The following is a 20,865-nucleotide window of genomic DNA, read 5'->3' on the forward strand; positions in this document are numbered from 1 at the left end:
AAACAGAACTTGGATAAGAACTTACGGTTAAGCAAGAAGACCTACCAAACAACTAGCAGCAGTAAGAAAGAGCATTGCTCACAGGAGAGTGGAGGCCACAGGAGTTATGCCCACAGAGTACGCAACTAAGATTTTTCACTGTCATCAACTATACTAATGTTTCTGTGGTTTTTTGTTTTTCAAAAGAAGCCCATGTTGAAAAATCACCCAAGATACACTGCCGTACCAGCAAGAACCATACTGCCTCAACACACTTCCTCTAAATACACATCTGCCTTGCTGCCTAGGGTTCTTCCCACCATCTGATGGTATCTCATAACAGTGCCACAAAATATTAGTTCTGGAGACTGGAGACGTGGGGTCAGGTGTTTTCCACAAAGTACGGTACACGCGTCACTGTGGTCAGCAAGTATCTTAAGGTACATGCAAGTATTTATCGGCTTAATGGTTATGCACTTATTTTAATATGTATTAGGAAAAAATTGCCACACAGCACATCAGTCTGGGCATTTAGCACCATCACTCAGGATGAGTTTATTACCGAACTGCAAGGCCAGTGTCTCATTACATGCTTTCTGGGTCAGCTGGTTAGCATGTGAGAATCATGGCCACTGATGATCCCCAGTCTCGGGGAGAAGGGTCTCTCCTACTACCCGGGCCTGGTGGCTATGGACAAGGGTGTCTGGGCAATACTACAATTGGGCAGCCTTGTGAGGATGAAGATTTACCCACAGCACCCAACCTTGGGCTTTGGCAGTAGGTCTCCTTTCTCAAATCAGACACCTTACCCAAGATTTTGAAACATTTAATCAGAAAAGAATCTGGCATTTTAAAAGTGAGGTTTACAAACTCGACACAGTCTTAACATTAGCAATTTATCTATTTATACATTGTCTAAGAAAATAAGGTCCATGAAGACATGAATAAGATATTTAAGAGTTCATTATATGGCTACAACAATTTGCAAATAAGTATCCAGTTTAATTGTAACAAACCACTGTGAGCAAATTTAACTAAGTATATAAAAACATTAGTTAAATATAATTCTCTGGAAATATACATTATACCTACAGTTTGTTGTTGCTGTTTTTTTAGTGAGATTCTTCCTGCTTTCTCCTGTTTAATTCTCAAAATGGCAAATCACTGTATGGTCCTGGATCTCCAAGCTATAAAACTGAAATATGTGTTTCCAGCATAGCAGATGGTGACCAAAAAGGCGAAGAACTGGAGAAAACAGAGCATAATAGAAAGAGGGCTTAGGGCACATTCTAATTAGCAAAAGTTATCATTTCACCTCCATTGAATCAGGCACTCATAGCATCCCTTGACTCCAGGCTTTCTCATCTAAAATTGCTTTATTGGTTCAATTACTTTCCTTCTGAAATGATCTCTGGCTATGCTGGTTATTTGGGGTTTTGTTTTGTTTTGTTTTGTTTTTTGTTTTTCTTTTTGAAACATATCTGGAAAGCTTGTAGTTTTGCTCAAATAACCACAGGGTGTTCACTTCAGGGTGAATATGGTGGTGTGTATCTGAGAAAAGCACATGTATTCCTAATTTAGTATAGACAATTTTAGACCAGGGCTTAACCTCAGATTGCCATAGGGTCAGTTACATAAAGGAGTTGAGTGGGTGGGAGGAAGCGATGAACCCACAGGGTGTGAACGGTGAGCAGGGAAAAAGCAGGTCCCTCTGAAGGGGCAGCCACTGCCCAGGTCTGTCTGATTCTTGCTGTATGATAGCTTGAGCTTAGTGCTGCTAAAGCTTGTGATTAAATTTTTTTTTTTTTAAGTAGGCTTCACGGCCAGCATAGAGCTCAATGTGGGGCTGAACTCACGACCCTGAGATCAAGACCTGAGCTGAGATCAAGAGTCAGACACTTAACTGACTGAACCATGTGCACCATGCTCTCTACCTTTAGATAGAGATTTTTGAATATAAATATCAGAATACAAGAAATAGGGAAAGGGGGGCCTGGGTTGATCAAGTGTCCCAACTCTTGATCTCAGCTTGGGGTCGTGAGTTCAAGACTCATGTTGGGCTCCACATGGGCATGGAGCCCACTTAAAAAAAAATATATATATATATATATATATAATAAACGGCTGTGTATCATCAGTTTTAACATGATCATTTTGGTATTCCTGTTTAACTGCCCCCCAAACCCCTGCCAATTACTTCTTTTGGGAATGGAATATTTTAAGGCCATCTCAGAGAAACTTCTAAAATTAGTTTTTAAAATCAGAACTACCATACACATTAATGGTTTAAATATGTAAATACTGTGGAAGCACATAAATTAAAAAGCAGAAGCCCCTCAGGCTCTCCCCTCATCAACCAACCACAGTCTCTGGAAGGAACCTCTGTTCATGTATGCTTTCCCAGGCACTCGCATAGCATAAACAAACATCTCCACTTCTTAAGTAAAAATAGAATCATAGTGTGCTCATTTTTTTTTTTTTGCAACTGTCTCCCCACTTGAACTGTAGTCAGCAGAATTATTCTTAGAGTGCCTCAAATATTTTTTCTTCCTCGAATACTTATTTTGTTCCAGCTATTTGGCTTTTACTCAAGCTGGGTCTTTTAACCTCTGTGCACTTCAGGCCATCAGGAGGCCCCAGTAGTTTCTAATGCTTTCAAACCAACAAGTTAATTGCCAGTGTCAAGAATGCAGGTGAGGCTTTCCCGCCCCTACAGATAACTTGGTCCTCCTCCTGGATCCCCAGCCCCACTGGGAGGAGGAAATCGTGACCCTGACCATGCAGGAAGGAGGTGGGGCAGGTGAAAGGGCTTGCTCACTCACCGATGAGGCTGCCCAGCTGTTGAAATTGTGGCTGTCTCTCTCGGGGGAGACAGAAGATGCGTCCACCACAGCGGCTGAGAGGTATAAGATGAAGGCACTGCCATTAAAGCACAGACCCTGGGGGAGAGAGAGGGGTGGAGTGGTCAGGGAGTGTGGAAGATCTGGGCACCTCTGGATCTCTGAAGTGGTCAGACCTGCATGCCACGTGTGGTAAGGGGTGCATCTGGACACTTGGAGGGGGCAGGGATGAGGGCTCTGAGAAGCAGCTCATCAGTGCCTCCAGGAGGAGGGGGCTTCCTACCAACTTTTTACACAGCACACCCAGACACCCCTCACCTGCCCCCAAGACACCCAGGCTGCCTTGCTTTTCCCTTTGGCCACCTCTCTCTCTCACTTTGCTCTTGATCCTTGCTTCATTCAGATTTCAGCCTTGGTGACCTACTGGCTGAGGAAGGCAGGCAGCTGGGGGGCCCCAGCAGCCACAGCCTTTCGGCACCTGTCCTTGACCCAGAGCTGCGAGATAGCTCTTCCCAAAGCAGGCCCAGCTGATCTATTCCCCAGCCTAAGCAGGGGAGGGGACATTTAGGTGAACTCCTCAATCCCAGCAGCAAGTTCTTAAAAATGAAAAGAAGATTATACATATTAACGGAGCCCTTTGGGAACTAATCTCACTCCTGGCTTCATCTTATTTTTTCCTATTCTTAGAGAAGAGAGAGGTATAAATCCAAGTAGGTATTTGGTTTTCAGTTATATTTAAACTCTAGGAAATCAAACTGTGAAATGTGCCAAACTTGACCCCATCTGAACAAGGGTGAGAGGTGGGGATGGGGTGGGGCAAAACCGATGCAGAAAACCAAAGGAGTAGGCCCCCCATGGTCTTACAGCTCTCCCTCAGTCATTCAGAGAGACAGGAATGGGTAGGGGTAGGCGGGAAGCAGTATCTGTTTCTTCTAGGAGAAAGGCACATAGAATTTTCCAGATGCAGGTGCTTCTGAGGTGGGTTGTGTATCCCCTCTTACCACCTCCACACTTTACTTATACTGTTCTGGGTTAAGGAGATTAAACTTTATGATAAGGGTCAGTCCCAGGATTCAGGCTGCCCAGCATGCTCATCTGCCATTAGAAACGTGTCCCCTGGGGTGCCTGCGTGGCTCAGTTGGTTAAGTGTCTGGCTCTTGATTTCGACTCAGGTCATGATCTTAGGGTCCGGGGATCAAGTCCTGCATTGGGCTCCCCAATGAGCAGGGAGTCTGCTTGAGATTCTCTCTCTTCCTGTCCTCTCCCTCTGCCCCTCCCCCTCACTCTGTCTCTCCCTCTCTAATAACTAAGTCTTAAAAAAAGACATGTGTCCCCATGAAGTCCTGGTTTCCCTGGTGATTCATTATGCTTGCTGGTTGTGGGGGGTTTTGGTCCAGAAACACATCTGTGCATTTTTTAAAAAATCTAGTGTTTTTTTTTTTTTTCATTTCACATTACCTCTAGAGATTTGCACATTGGCTATTTGCCAAGTAAAGGACTTCCTACTTTTTTTTTTTTTTAAATGCTGAAACAGTTCAATGTAGTTACCTCTGAGGGGTGTGAGACTTTAGTTTTTGTTTTGTGGCCTTTTACAGGTGGCGGTATTTATTTAATAAATTAGCCATGTAGTACATCTCAAACATTAAAAGGCTTAAGAAAAAAATTAAAAGGTAATGCATGTCAATGGTAACCAAACAAAATCCCGTCTGGACAGAACAATCTGGAGTAAAAAGTCAGTCTACTCCTTTCACCTCAACCCTTTCCTTTGAGATATAAACAACCACCCAATCTCATACAAACAGAGCCATATAGTCAGGCATCTCAGTGGGGGGTTTTCTGTTTTGTTTGGATTTTTTCCTTCATTGAGAAAGATACCAAGGGCAATTTTACTTGTCAGTCCAAACAGATGGACCTCATTTCTTGTCATGACACAAATACCTCAGAATTTAACTCTTCCCCTGTTGATGGGCATTTGATGTTCCTAGCTTTCTTGGGATTACCAACACTGCTGTGAGGAACGTCTTTAAACATGTATTTGGGGGCACCCATGCATGTCCAGTCCCCATACAAGGAGAGAGACGAATGAGAGCGCTTCCAGGAGGCCAGCCTGGCCAGGACCACCTGGACACAGGCCCGGGCCTTGTCCCCTCTGCCGTGTGGGTGAAGGGCTGGAGAGGGAGTGGGGACACGGCTCCATACTAAGTGTGGCCCAATCCATTTTTCCAAGGAAATGAGAAATTCTATTTCCCTTGGAGGGAAGTGGGGAAGGGCTTCCTTCCCCCACACACCACCCCGAGGGGTCCCAACGGGTTCTCACAGCCTCCATTTTGCTACCTCAGAGCCGAACCTGCTGGCTCCCACCATCTTCCTAGGACTCCCAAAGTAAGTATGTCTGAAGAATGCCTGGAGTGGGAACCTAGTGAAAATAGGTGGAGAGAGGAAAGAAAAAAGAAGGGCAAAGAACCCGGATCTGAGATTGTTATAGAGGTTAAAAAAAGAGATCTGTGTGGCTACAGAAGGGAAGGAGGGCGAGGGCGACGCTTCAGCGGGCTCCGGAATAGCACTGAGCTTCACAGAAACACAGATTGTACTGCTCTCAAGAAATAGGACCCGAGTCCGAGACTGTTCAAGCTGAACGATCAGGGAGCCCCTCCAACTCCCATGCCAGTTCTCAAACCACCCCTGGGCCCCAGGGAACAGAGAACAAATACGGTGTCTTACAAAAGGTTTCCAACTGTTCCTTTTTGGGAGAAGGTGGAGGGAGGCTATTCTCTTCTGAAATTCGATCCCTCTTTGGTATAAAATGTCCTTTCCCCCAAATAAAGGCACCCATAGATAAAAACCCTCAAGCAGCTAGCCCCCTTGTTGACCCTCCACATTGTATTATTGGTATCCACAACTGACCAAGCCTAACTGCTAAGAACATCTCATCCCTTCCCAGTAGAGGGGAGGTAGGTTCTTTCAGTTTCAGAGAATTCCTGAAGGTTGGAACCAGGGCACTCGTGTCCCCTGAGAGCCAAGCAGACTCCAGGGTGGACAACTGTGGTTGGCATCCAGGGACCTGCGCCCTATTCCTATCAAAATCCTCTCAGCGTCTGTTTCTTTACCTGCCAAACAGAAATAATCTGTTCCCTCTTTGCAGTTAGTGTGAGGTGAAATGCTGTAAGGTATGAAGGACCCAGCCTGACCTCTGGCACACAGGTATTTCATAAATGGTGGCTGATGTTGCCAACAGAAGGAGGCCTCACCCTCCGCCCTGTGCCCTGTGCCCAGTACTGCTCAGAGTGCTTGCAATGAAGCCAACAGGGAGGAGTTGCAGAGGACAAATCCTCAGAATTTGTGGAGGTCCTGGTGCTTAGTGCTCTGAGGAGGACAGACTGTATTGCTTTGAAGTTTTAGCTCAGATCAGATTTGTCAGAAAGCATTCATTGCAGCCTCTCTGGGTAAATGATATTGCCCAGGAGCTCAGAGGTGCTCGCGGGAACCTGCTGTGGTTCCCGCTCCATGTTAAGGATGGACATAGTAACTCTGCACCTGTATTCTCCTCAGATGCAATAAGAAAAATGCCTATTGTCAAGCCAAGTCCAGTGCAAAGCTCATGCCTTGTCAAGCAAAGAGCTAAAGGCAAAACTTAGGAGACTCTGGTTTTTGCAGTGTTCCATGGGCAGTCTCCCAGCCAAGCTCCCAGGGGACTAAAACCAGGTCTACTGATCCCTCTTCTTTAATCTTAGATTCCTCAAATGCTCTGACAACCAAATGTAAATCCCAAAGTCATTAGGCAGCAAAAGCTGGCTTGCACTGACACAGGGGCAATGCAGTCTTTAGCATTCCTCTTAGCAGGAAAATGCAGGTGTTCTTGCAGAAACATTGACATGTCTGATTACAGTGTTGCCCCCAGACTCAGAGGGAGGGCTCACCTTATGTAATAAATGCACCAGATTACTTCTAAAATTTGAAAAAAAAAAAAAAAAACTGTGATTGCAAACATATCCAGCCTAAAGGTTCCAGGGAAGGGGTGTGGACCTATAATTATCTGTAAACCAGTGTTTCCTACACTTTAGGTGCCTAAGAATTATCTGGGAACCTTCTCATAGAGATTGCCAGACCCTCTATAGAGCTTCCGATTCAGTAGGTCTGGGGCAGGACCAAAGATTTCTAATAAGCTCCCATGTGATGCTACTGGTCCAGGGACTGCACTTTGAGCAGTAAGATTCTACAAGGCTCACTCTGGCACCAGAAGCCCATCAGCTGCCTCAGCAGAGTCCTGGGTTGGCCTGATCCTTGCCATGCTCCGGTTAGTGTAGGACATACAGTGAGGGCCAGCATCTGAACCAGTCTTTTCCTGCAAGAGGTTCTGCTGGGCACAGGTAATAAAGATCTGAGACCTTAGTTGTTACACATGAAAACTTTTCCCAGATCCCACTTTGGATATCCAGGTAACACTGCTTACCCCATTCAAAAATGCTTTGAGAGGTCACAAAGGGGCTTCTCAGAGCAGGAAATAAAAACCCCCCAACCCGAAGTCAGACATGTTTGACCTGTAGCAGCTGCTGGCAACAAAATAAGTTTTTAAAATTTGGCTAAAAATATTTTAAAAGTGAAAGAGTTCACACAAAAGCCCAGATTTCTGGATTGCCTTAGGGAGGGAAATAAACAACAGAAAATCTAACAATTCTGAGAGCACCTTTCCAATTTATTTCTCCGGGAAGTGAAGAATATTCCCCAGTTGATTAAGATGCCCAAAAACTGTGTCTGGGTGGCGAGAATTCAACACTCACTGAATTTACACTTAATTTACACATAAATAAGAACCCCAACCAGCTCAGAAGACCAGGACTTGTAGGTCCTTTAGAGTTGTTTAATCCTTCATCTTTTTTTTTTAAGATTTTATTTATTTGTCAGAGAGAGGGAAAGAGAGCACAAGCAGGGGGAGTGGCAGGCAGAGAAGAGAGGGAGAAGCAGGCTCCCCCAAGCAGGGAGCCCAATGTGGGGCTCAATCCCAGGACCCTGGAATCATTACCTGAGCCGAAGGCAGATGCCCAACCGACTGAGCCACCCAGGCGCCCCTGAATCCTTCATCTTATCAAGCAAGACCGTCAGCCTCCACCTTAGTAGTTACACACTCACATGTGTGTAAAATTCCAGGGGCGCCTGGGTGGCTCAGTCGGTTGGGCATCTGCCTTCGGCTCAGGTAATGATTCCAGGGTCCTGGGATTGAGCCCCACATTGGGCTCCCTGCTTGGGGGAGCCTGCTTCTCCCTCTCTTCTCTGCCTGCCACTCCCCCTGCTTGTGCTCGCTTTCCTTCTCTCTGACAAATAAATAAAATCTTAAAAAAAAAAGATGAAGGATTAAACAACTCTAAAGGACCTACAAGTCCTGGTCTTCTGAGCTGGTTGGGGTTCTTATTTATTACTCAGGGAGAGGCATGCCTGGAGTGGGACAAGATAAGAAAAAATGCTGGATGGAAGTCAAGAGAGAGATGGGCCCCAGCTGTGTGTGCATCTGGGCAAAGTCATGAGGCTCTAAATCTCAATTTTCTTATTTATAAAATGGGGACACACTTCATGATGATAAATTCTGATCATGCAAATCAAAGCATTTTAAAACTAGGAAGTGCCAGAAGGGAGCATTATTTAAAAAAAAAAGTACCATTAAAAGCAATATTTCAGGGGTGCCTGGGTGGCTCAGTCGTTAAGCGTCTTCCTTCAGCTCAGGTCATGATCCCAGGGTCCTGGGATGGAGCCCCGCTTCGGGCTCCCTGCTCAGTGGGAAGCCTGCTTCTCCCTCTCCCACTCCCCCTGCTTGTGTTCCCTCTCTCGCTGTGTCTCTCTGTCAAATAAATAAAATCTTTAAAAAAAAATTTCAATTTTTTTTTTAATTTTAAGTAATCTCTCCACCTAACATGGGGCTCAAACTTACAAACCCAAGATCAAGAGTGTCATGCTCCACTTGATGGAATGAGCACTGGGTGTTATATGCAGATGATGAATCACTAAATTCTACCCCTGAAACTAATAATATAGTATATGTTAACTAAACTGAATTTAAATAAAGAATGAAAAAATGTATAGTTTTTGGAACCCAAGGCACCAGGCTGTGGACCATCCAAGCAGGCTCACAGAGAGGTCATGTGTAGGTATTCTGGCCCTGGCTCTGGCCAGAGGTCCCACTGACAGGTGGTATCAACTGCTAGACATATGATGATTCCAGCCTCCAACCACCTTCAAGTCAGCCCAGCTGACTAAGGAAGCAGAGATATACTGTCCTGCTGAGCCTTTCCCAAATTACAAATTTATGAGTAAATTAAATGTTATTGCTTAGGAGAACAAAAAAGTCTCATGCTCTACCGACCAAGCTAGAGCATTATTTTAATTTTTTAATATTAAAATTGTAATTTTTTTAAAAAGATTTTTTATTTTTTTTTTATTAGAGAGAGAGTACAAGCAGGGGGACCGGCAGGCAGAGGGGGAGGGAGAAGCAGGCTCCCCACTCAGCAGGGAGCCCCATGTGGGGCTTGATCCCAGGACCCCAGGATCACGACCTGAGCCAAAGGCAGATGCTTAACCATCTGAGCCACCCAGGCACCCCTAAAATTATAATTTTCATTTTAAATTTTTATTTAAACATTTTATTTTTACATTTTAAAATTTATCTTAAAATTTTAAATTTACATTTTAAATTTTAAGCCACTGGATGGCTCAGGTGGTTAAGTGGCTGACTCTTGATTTCCGCTCAGGTCATGATCTCAAGGTCTTGGGATGGAGCCCCTCAGTGGGGAATCTGCTGGAGGATTCTCGCTCTCCCTCTGCCTTTGCCCCTCTTCCCATTCTCTCTCTCTAGATAAATCAATCTTTAATGTTTTATTTTATTTTTTAAAGATTTATCTATTTATTTATTTATTTGAGAGAGAGAATGAGATAGAGAGAGAGAGCATGAGAGGGGGGAGGGTCTGAGGGAGAAGCAGACTCCCCGCCGAGCAGGGAGCCCGATGTGGGACTCGATCCCGGGACTCCAGGATCATGACCTGAGCCGAAGGCAGTCGCCTAACCAACTGAGCCACCCAGGTGCCCCAATCTTTAATGTTTTAAAATTTTAATGTATTAAAATATCTTTAAATATTTTAAAATTTAAAATTTCTAATGTAAAAAATCAGTGAGAAGTGTTTTAGGCTTAGAGAAGAGAGAGACCAGAGATGATCTGGAGCAGAAGTCAGTAAACTATGGGCACAGGCCAAATCTGGCCCACAGCCAGTTTTTGGGAATAAAATTTTACTGGGAAGAGGATCATGTTCATTCATTTGCAAATTGTCTACAGCTGATCTCATGCTGCAAGCAGAGTTGAGTAGTTGTGACAGAGATTGCATAGCCTCCAAAGGAGAAAATACTTACTGTCTGGTCCTGTATAGAGGAAGTTTGCCAAGCCCTGATCCAGACAGCATACCTAGGAACTGAGACTCAGCAGGAGTGGAATGAAAGGTACCACTCATTCCCACATTTTACCCATTTGCTCTCCTGTGACAGTTTCCAAGTTCTCTTCTTCCAAGTTCACAAGCACCTTGCTCAAGACATCCTTTTAAGACCCCTCTTTTTCCAAAACAGCATTCCTTACATTCCCCCAGGTCCCTTGGACTATATCCCCTCACCTGGTATTCCCATGTGACTGTTACTCTGAGGTGCTCAAGGCTGAGTAAGAGGGAACTGCTCCTGCCTGACTACCTTGAGCTGGTACATCAGTCTTTTTTCCATCCTTTGGGCTTGAACTGAAACATCAGGTCTTCTTGGGTCTCAGGCCTGGTGCCTTTCAGACTAGAACTTAGAGCATCAGGTTCCCTGGTTCTCAGGCCTTTGGACTCAGCCTGGAACTACATCATCAGCGTGCCTGGGTCTCCAGCTTGTGGACAGCAGATCTTGGGACTTCTTAGTTTCCACAATCATGTGAACCAATTCCTTCTAGTAAATCTCTTTACATATACACACACATACACACCCTAATGCCTATGCTTCTCTAGAGAACTCTGACTAATCTAGAATTTATATCGAGAGTGGGGTAGACAGATTTTAGAACCAGGAGTGGGGTGCTGTAACAAAGATCTAAAAATATAAAACTGGCTTTGGAACTGGATAATAAGTAAAGGCTGGAGAGTTTTGAGGAGTATACTAGAACTATGGATGTTGAAGGTGATTCCAGTGAGGACTTAGGAAGAAAAGAGGCTAAGACAAAGCTTCCATCTTCTTAGAGAATGCATAAATAACCACAGACAGAATCTTAGTAAAAATATGGATGTTAAAGGCCATTGTGGAGAGATCTCAAATGGAATGGGGAACATGTTTTTGGAAACTGGAGGAAAGGTCATCCTTGTCATAAAGTGGCAGAGAATTTAGCTGAACTGTGTTCTAGTGCTTCATGGAAGATAGAGCTTGCAAGCAAAAAACTGGATATTTAAATGAGATTTTTTAAGCAACGTGTTAAAGGAGCGGCTTGGTTCCTCCTGTTTATAGTAAAATGCACCAAGGAGAGAGGTGAATTAAAGAAGAAATTGTTAAGCAAAAAGGCAGCAGAACGTGAAGGTTTGGAAAGTTCTCAGCCTATCCATATTGCAAAAAAATAAGAAAACTTGGGGTTCCTGGGTGGCACAGTTGGTTGAGCATCCAACTCTTGGTTTCAGCTCAGGTTGTGATCTTGGGGTCATGGGATCAAGCCCTGTGTTGGGCTGTGCACTCGGCATGGAGTCTGCTTCAGACTCTCTCTCTCCCTCTCTCTCTGTTCCTCCCCCCGCCCAACTCTCTCTCAAATAGATAAATCTATTTAAAAAAAAAAAAAGAAAAAGAAAAAGCTTGCTCTGAAGAGAACAGTACAGGTGTAGCCAAACAACCATTTGATAAAGAGATCATGGGTGCAAACCACTTGCAAACCACAGATCTAATCATGTGTCAGTAGAAGCCAGGAACAGGTAAGGGATTATACTGGTGAAACACTGTTAGTTTGAATGAAAAGGGGTGAAGACGGGACAAAATAAAGGAGTGCTGTTGAGCTTCTTGGAATCTATACGATAGAACCATAGAGCCATTTGGCTGTGAATATGTGCCAATCTTTAAGAAAAAAGAATGAGTTACCCAAAGGCTGATTCAGAGATCATCAGCCCTGGGGGCAGGCTGGTTCCTCCTCAGTCAAAGGCTTGGGCTGCCTCTCTGGTTTCTGTGAGCCAGGACGTGCCCACCCCAGTGCCTCAGGGGCAGGGTCACCCTGCAAACGCATAGGGGTGACAGTGCCACCCCAGTAGGCCTGGAGGGCAGAGCACTGAACCAAAGAGGCTTATCCTGGAGCCTTAAGATCCCATGGAATTTGCCTTGTAAGTTTTGGGCTTGCCTTGGACTCGCCACCCCATCCCTCCTCCCTATTTCTCCCTTTTGGAATGGGACCATCTAATCCTGTGCCTGTCCCACCACTGTATTTTACAAGTACATAACTTGTCTGGTTTCACAGGCTCGCAACTGGAGAGGAATTCTGCCTCAGGATTAACTGTACCTCCAATCTCACCATACTTGATTTAGATGATATTTAGTTGAAACTTTGGATCTTAGACTTCAGTTGATGCTGGAATGAGTTAAGACTTTTGGGGATGTTGAGATGGAATGAATGTATTTTGCATGTTAGAAGAGCATGATTTGGGGGAGCCAGCGGCAGAATGTTATGGACTGAATGTCTGTGTCCCCCCAAGTGCACACGTTGAAGCTCTGACTGACAACGTGATGGTATTTGGAGATGAGGCGTTTGAGAGGTAATTAGGGTTTGATGAGATCAAGAGGGTGGGATCCTCTTGACAGCATCCGTTCCTATCCATGTGAGGCCACAGAAAGATGGCAGACATCTGCAAGTCAGGAAGGGAGTCTCACCAGAGACCAGCTCTATTGACACCTGATTGTGGACTTCCAGCCTCTACAAGTATGAGAACTCAATTTCTGTCATTTAAGCTACCCAGTCTATGGTATTTTGTTATGGCGCCAGAGCCGACTAAGACAAGAATTTTTCTTATCTATTTCATCCCAGACTGTGTGTTCCCCTTAGTTTATGCCGCACCCACCATGGTGCCCGGAGCCAGGACAAACATCCAATCACCCATGACCGCACTTGCTTCCAAATATGAAGACACCTATTTATTCTAACAGCAGTTTTGTTTTTCATTCTAACTCTGCACACACTGTGCATCCCAACCTCAAAGAGCTCTGTGCACAAAGGGCCAAGGTCGTGGCCCCAGGAGGGGTTTAAAGGAAGTGAGATCTGCCGAGGCTGGTGCTTTGATGTACTTATTTCCAGGTGATGGTGTTTATGAGGAACTAATGAAGAACTGAATTTCTCTTCATTCAGTCTTCTGAGAACTGGTTTGCTATTTTTGCCTAAAAGAAATTCCTAGACCTTCCAACATGCCCAGTTCCACACTCAGGCATAAAACACCTGCTGTGTTAGGTTCCCCCTGGCTTTGTCCCCTGCTTTGCTGGCAGAGAGAGAATCCTGAATTGTTGGACTAAGGACTAGGAAGGACAAAGTTCAGTCCCTGGCTTCCTTACCACCGTTGTCCAGGGCACCTGGGGAATCCTGGTGTAGGTCATTGTTATGTAGATGATGAGGAAGAAGACGGTGAGGACCCAGTAAAATACAGCTACGAACATGACCCAGCCAAATGCAGGGACCCGGAAGTACTCAGTTCCAGCGATCAGTGTCCACACCAGCAGTCCCAGAACCTGTAAAATGGCAGAGGCAGTTTGAAAGAAAACGGAGACACAAGGAGAAAGTAAAGAAGGAAGCAGGGACAGAGAAAAAAAAAACAATTATACAGAGTGTCATTTATAGCATTTGTTCATATTTACACATACACGTGACTTATGAATACAAAACAGGGGTTGCAAACTCACGTGCCCACAAATGCCAGGAAGGTACAAAAGATGAACATGGTAGGCTGAAGAGAGACCAGAAAACAAGAAAAACGGTGTCTTTTGTAAGGGGCAGTCTCTACTCAGCTCCAGCCAACTGCTGTGGGCCAATCTTTTTCTAAGTAAATTCTAGCCCTCAATGTGGGGCTTGAACTCATGACCCTAAGATCCAGAGTCACATGTTCCACTGACTGGGCCAGGCAGGCTCCCCAGTTGTGTGTCAATTTTGCTAGATCTTCCTTTTATTTTTTTTCCCCTCAAGAAAACACAGAAAGTCAAGTTTGTACATGATAATCTTAATTTTTAAATGTTAGCACTAATAACGATTTTTAAAATACTACGAGGGGACGTGCTACACACACCTGTGGCTGGAATTTGCTCACAGGCTGATGCTTGTCAAGGAACAAGACTGCAGGTCCACTTGAGGTGGTCCATGGAACTGATCTGCTCTCAAGGGATGAAACTCTGAGGATTCCCCACCTGCCACCGCTGCCCCTCTCCCCCCGCAGATGGCAAGTAACACATGGCCTGAGAGAGCCTTCAGAAAGGAGAACACACAGGGGCCCAGTGCAGACACCGGCATTCAGCATTTTAACATAAGTTGTGCATTTATTCCAGCAAGAGCCATCCAAATCGTCACTGCTGATGAATAAGACCAAACCCAAAGCCAAATCAATGTCACCAATTGACTAGAGGAAGATTTCATCAGGGGAAAAGAAACTGATCTGAACTGTGCGCATCTTTAGTCCTGAACAAAGGAAGGCCAGAGCAAAGGATGCATCTCGCATTCCAGCACCTTCCAGGGACCAGGACTTTATGCCTAGGTCATGAAAAAGTTAGTATCCAAACCATATCCCCAGGAGTCAGGGCAGGCTCTAGCTGATAAGACTCAGGACAAATAATTCTGTTTTAGCTTTCTTTGTGGCATACGGAACAAATTATTACAGGAATTTTAATCACAAATCTAGGAAGATTGTTTTCACTTATTTGTTTAACCCTTGAGAGCACTAAACTCTGCCAGGCTTCCTGCTATCAGGCCCTAAGGATGGGTGGGGCACACATTGAACAGACCCTGCTGTTCATAACTTAAAGTCTAGCGGGGGGAAATATCTGAATAATTATAATTGTGAAAAATGCTATGAAGGAAATTGAAGGGTATGATATGGGTATATAATAGAGAGATATACCCTTGTTGCAAGCATGGGAAGTGGTCAGGGAAGGCCATGCTGAAGAATACCTTAAGACCCAGTAAGAGCTAGCGAGAGTTAAGCAAGAAGACAGCATGGGCAAAGGTCCAGAGCAGGGAGGGGCTTTGCTGCCTTCTAGAACCTATTAAAAAAAAGTATACTAAGTTAGGACATTGGTGCAAAATGTTAAGAGAGGTCGGGGTGGGTCAGATTATATGGGCCCAGGTGGCCTAAGAATTTTGTACCTTCTCCTAGGCAGGTGACAGGGTTTGAGCAAGAGAGTGATAGGACCAGGGTAAATTTTTAATTTACCTGGTAGGTAAGGTAAATTAGACCCCAAAACCTGACCTTTACTGCTCACCTGCTTGTACCCACTGACCTTTGTCCCATATTCTTCTTAAGCTCTTCTTTCTAGCTTATCTCTTAACTGAGGTAGAAGACCTGACGGGTATAACATCCTGTGATGAAAACTGAAACTACCCCTCAAGAAACAGCGACTGCCCAAAGAGTTCTGGTGGCCCAGACCCCCAGATCAGTTTGAACTTAACCCCCACTCACGCCTCTACAGAGAGACCATGGAGGGACCCAGGGAATGACTGACAGGTACCTTTACCTCATTATAATACTAAATCTCTGGGCACCTGGGTGGCTTCAGTCCATTAAGCGTCTGCCTTAGGCTCAGGTCATGATCCCAGGGTCCTGGGATCGAGTCCCGCATTGGGCTCCCTGCTCAGTGGGGAGTCTGCTTCTCCCTTGGCCTCTCTCCCCTGCTCATGCTCACTCACATGCTCTCTCTCTCTCTCACAAAAATAATAAAATCTTAAAAAAAAAAAAGAAATCTCCACACAAGTTCCAAGGAGGAGCCCAGCCTCATTTATATAACATACAACGTATGTTCAGACAGGTTTCCTTAAGGTGCATGCGCAGCCTTATGCTCCCCTCTACATGCAATTACAAATCTAAATATTCATCCTAACCCTAAATAAAAGGAACCCGTTCACCCTTGCTCAGGGAGTCACGGCTTTGGGAGGGATTCTCCGTGATCTCATTTGCTGTGTGACAACTCCACCTGGTGTGGTTTCCATCTGAGTCTCACCAAGGAGCAAATGCACGTTAGTTTGGTTACAATATCACTCTGGCTGCTTGGGGAGAACAGGCACGTGGAGGGGAAGAGGGGGTGTGTGGGAGGAGACAAGCTCACAGACTGTCACAATAGTCCCAGTGGGAGAAGATGATGTATTCAAGACCAGGATGGTGGCAGTGAATACTGGGAAGTGAGGGAATTCCAGACACACTTCCAAAGTGGCTGGGCCAGGACTCGAATAGATTTAGTAGGTTAGGATAGAGTGGAAAGACACGCAGAGTCTCTGGAAAGATGTATGATGCGTACAAGGGCTGTCACTTCCTCACCTGAACAATGAAACAGGACCAGGTGAAGGGGCTGATCTTTACCACAGCTCCTGAGCTCAGTTTTCAACCTACCCAGCCTGAGGTGGCCAGGACCTCCAGATGGGGATAAGCGGATGCTGCAAGCACAAGGGTGCAGGCCCCTCTTTAAGAAGGAGACTTACTGTGAGGCCATGAAGCCCTCAGACAGGTTTCCAAGGGACATTGTACACGGCTCACTGCGAGAAGCCCACCTCTCTGCTACAGTTTGGTTGCTGTGCTGGGGAGCACAAAACAGACTCTAAATGTTGCTGCTTCCCCTCTTTAGAGTTGAAAGTTGCTGTTCCTTTTATCTCTTTGATATTGTATATAAATTCCAAAGCAATGCTTAATGGAGATGTGCTTTTATGCTTACATTCGTGGCAGCAGAATTTATCAAAAGTGAAGATGTACAAAATGAGATAGAATTCCAGAAAGTGCTAAGCCTCACACTAATGGGGTTTCGGGCCTGAATTCATCATAACTGACAGGTAATCTACACACATAGATGTGATACTCATTGGATCAGTGAGACTGGTAGTTAGATGTAATCCAGCACAGTGGGGTCTGAAATAACATCACGGGGTTCTTGCTTCAAACTGAAAAGGTCAGAATGGCCCTTTTTTGATGATGCACAGAGGAAACATAACTGCTGTGAAACATAACACGGCAAACAGGGTTAGGTCGTTTCCCCAGGGGAACGTAAGGGTTTAAGTCTCCAGCAGGAGTTTGTGTCCGGCTAGACCGGCTCACCTAACAGCTCTTGGCTCTGAATGCGTTTTTCATTATTAAAGCAAGCAGGGTCCACTGTCTAGAGACGCTTTGTCTAATGTGCTAGCAGTGGTCATCTTTTACACAAAGGGACAATATCATTAACTGAGCTATCTCTCAAAGAGCAGGAATACCTGACCCATGACCTCACCAGAAAACACAGTTAAAAGAACGCCCCTGTCAAGAAAAAGGATTCTACCCAAGTGAATTTCCTAGGTAACAGAAAGAAGAAGCAAGCCTTTTGTCTCTCACTATAACCAATACTGATGAAAATCACTCTACAAAAATGTTAGTCATCTCCTGCTGGGTGTGTGTGTGTGTTTAAGACAAACTCTAGATCTTTATTTGCTTAAGACAAACTTTAAATCTTTATTTGCTTAGACTACAAGAATACTGTTTGTTTTTTTTTTCACTGATGAGCATTTTTTTTAGGCTAAGACTTTTTTGAATGGTAAAGCTAAGACTTAAAAAAAATTCCCAAAGTGATAAAGGCAGGTAAAAATAAACACAGAAATATAGAAAGTATATAAAAAATATACAAAGAAGCAACAACCCCCATCCACCAGTTGTAAATTCTCAAGAGAAACCAATATAAAAACTTTAAATCTACCTTTCTTAAATTCTTTTCCTTGAATCTGTAACTACCATCTGTACATCCTTTTCTTTCTCTCTTGAAAATATGGATCAAGCTGTACACGGTGCTTATGACTTGCTTCTCTCCATGAACAGTATCATGGGGGACTTCCTTCGTGCTACTACACACTGATCTATGCCAATTTTGACAGTTGCCCAGTTTTCTATAATTCATGTAACAAGTTCCCAATTGAGAGCAATTTAGGTTGTCTCTTTTATGCTTATATAAAAATGCCCAGGGAACATTCTTATAATATATACCTGAATCCCAGGAAGGATCCTGAGAGGCAGAATTTCTAGGCTATTTTAAATGTTAGAGGTACCGCCAACTTACTCATCCAAGCCTTGTACTAATTGTACTAAAGCATGCTTTTCCCTTCGACCCTGAGTTCCCATATTTTAAATAATTTAAAACCTGAATTTAAAAAAAGAGATCTTGGGGCACCTGTCTGGCTCAGTCTGTACAGCATGAGACTCTTGATCTTGGGGTTGTGAGTTCAAGCCCCATGTTGGGTGTAAAGATGACTTAAAAATAAAATCTTAAAAAAAAGAGAGAGATCTCACATTTTACCTTGCCCTGCTTCACTGAATTGCAGCATAGAGAAAAACGTACAAATCTGCACTGAACAACTCAATGAATTTTCACGAACTGCACAAACCTTAATAACCAGCATCCACACCAAGAAACGGAACGTGACCAGTGCCTGGAAGCTCCATTCTCACTTCTGGTCACTCCTTCCCTCATCTAAGGGTAACAATCGTCCTGATTCCCACAGTCTAGATTAGTGTTGCTTGTTTCTGAACTTCATATACATGGAATCCTACAGTATGTATTCTTGTGTTTGGTTTCTTTCACTCAGCACAGGGAGATTCAAGCATGACACTGAACGTCGTTTGTTCATTCTCCCGGCTACACGGATCACCTGCCCAGCTTGTTAAACCATGGAGGGCTGGGTCCCACTCTCCCGAGTTTTTTTAGTAGGTCTACAAGTCCCCAGGTGGTGCTGATGCTGTTGGTCCAGAGACCACACATTAAGAACCACTGATGTATAGTACCCTTTTTCTTTTAGTTTACATTTTCCTGATTAGTGGTGAGGATGATATAGCACCTTTTCAAATGCTTATTAGCCACCTCGAGTTCCTTCCTTATTTATTGAGCTCCTTCCTTATTTATTGATATGTTTTAAAAAACCACTTTCTTCCTGATTTGTAAAGGTCTTTACAGAAGAGGCATGGTAACCAACTACATATTGGGCAATATTTTCCCCATCCAGGTTTGTTTTTTAGCTGTTTGTTTTTTTTTTTTTTTTTAAACAGAGTCTTTTGTCATATGGAAGTTTTAAACGTCTCCATAATTGGTCCCCCTTTAAGCCTTCTTCTATTCCCACCTGCCTAAGAAGGTCTTCCTCAACACAGGATTATGCAAATATTCTCCTATATTTTTTTACAGCTTGTATATATGTTTAGGGCGTTAATCCAACTAGAATTGCGTTCTATATATGGGGCGAGGAAAGGCCAATTTTATTTTTTTTCTAGCAGCTAGTCGATTGATCTGTTATCAGGTGTTGGCGACTTTTCATATGCTGGGTCAGTTTCTGGAATCTTTATTCTATTCCGCTCATCTGTGAGACGGCTATACCAGTGCCAGCCATGGTAGCTTCAGCATGTATTTCAGGCTTCTGGATAAAGATGTCAGATTGAACACATGAGTCTAATTTTGCTTCTTCCCCAAATGCTTCTAAAATTATCACGAGAATGGGATGAATAGGAAAGGAGACAAAAGCAACACAGTTTTAGAAGCCTGGGACACATATGGATGAAGGATAACAGATTTGGCCACTGTGAGGAGGCTGGAGTCTAACTAAGCTGGTTGATGGGGAAAGTAAAGAACCCAACCACGCTTGCTGCAAGGTCTGAAAAGACTCAGGCATCTCTGGGCCTGGGACAGGGACCGAGAGAGAAGAGGGGATGGCTCAAGTGAGGAGGATTTGCGGAGAGCTGTTTGAAAGTAGCTGGGTCCTAGATCACTTAAAAAGGGGCGGGGGCACCTGGCTGGCTCAGTCAGTGGAGCGTGTGACTCTTGATCCTGAGGTCATGAGTTCAAGACCCAAACTGGGCATAGAGATAAGAGAGAAGGGAGGGAGGGAAGGAAGGAAGGGAGGAAAAAGAAGGAAGGAAAGGCGAGAAAGCAAGAAAGAAGCCATGTCTTAACCTTCCGCCCTACTCTAAGTTACCAGGTGATTGCCCCACCTCTGTGATTGGTCTGTAAGTTTATTCTCTAGGTAGGGAATTCTCAACCTCAGTCCTGTTGACTCAGGGGGTCAACAACTCTTTGTTGTTGAGAGCCGCCCTGTACAGGATGCTTGGCAGCATCCCTGGCCTCTACCTGCTAGATGCTAGCAGCAAGTTCCCCATCTCCCTCTTAATGACAATCAAATTTGTCTCCAGAAGTTGCCAAGTGTCTCCTAGGAGGCAAAATCACCCCTGATTGAGAACCACTCTAAAGAAGGTTAAAAAAAAAGGGGGGGGTCTCGGGATTGAAGGGCACAGTTGAAGCTTTGAGTATCATGCTGAAATAAGAGACTGCAATGACTCTTTGGTGTGAAGACTTCCCCATCCTCTCAATCCCTAACCTTTCCCTTCCACTGGGTTCTTAGGGCACTGGCAGTGAAGCCTTCACTCGCACAAGAGAAAAGACCTTGGGGATTCACCAACACACAGCTTGGCCTGGTCAGTCCACAATGGAGTTCAAGGTTGATAAGCCCCATCTATGTGCTTAGAGCATCCGAACAGCTTTGCATTTTTAAAACATAGGCAGACAACCAAGATTACCAGATCTATGATGACAAAAAAGCCCATATAATGGGGCAGAGAACTGAGATCAAAAAACCAAACTGGAAGAAAGTAACTTTGAAGAGGGAGAAAAAAAGATCAGTATCCTCAGGGAGAAACGATATTACAGTAGTGAACCAGAAACAGGTTCCCAGAAGGACACAAATAGTCCTTTAGGAACAAAATTCGTTTTTGAAATGACAAATAGGATAGCAGACATTAAAAACCCCATGAAAGTGTTACATGATAAAATTGAGAAAACCTACTAG

General features: G+C 44.3%; 1 protein-coding gene across 1 annotated transcript in view; it reads right to left on the reverse strand.

Moving 5' to 3' along the window:
* Positions 1–789: 789 nt before the first annotated feature.
* The window catches only part of CMTM8 (CKLF like MARVEL transmembrane domain containing 8), a 108,681-nt gene continuing 88,605 nt past the window's right edge, over positions 790–20,865 (reverse strand). Inside the window, exons 3-5 of the mRNA XM_027585055.2 lie at positions 13,386–13,559; positions 2,802–2,918; positions 790–1,224 (exon numbers count right to left, since the gene is read on the reverse strand). Of these exons, the coding sequence (XP_027440856.1) occupies positions 1,141–1,224; positions 2,802–2,918; positions 13,386–13,559 (375 nt within the window). The 3' untranslated portion in view covers positions 790–1,140. The remainder of the gene's footprint in view (positions 1,225–2,801; positions 2,919–13,385; positions 13,560–20,865) is intronic.

Source organism: Zalophus californianus, chromosome 1 (genome assembly GCF_009762305.2).
Source record: "Zalophus californianus isolate mZalCal1 chromosome 1, mZalCal1.pri.v2, whole genome shotgun sequence".
Classification (NCBI taxonomy): Eukaryota; Metazoa; Chordata; class Mammalia; order Carnivora; family Otariidae; genus Zalophus; species Zalophus californianus.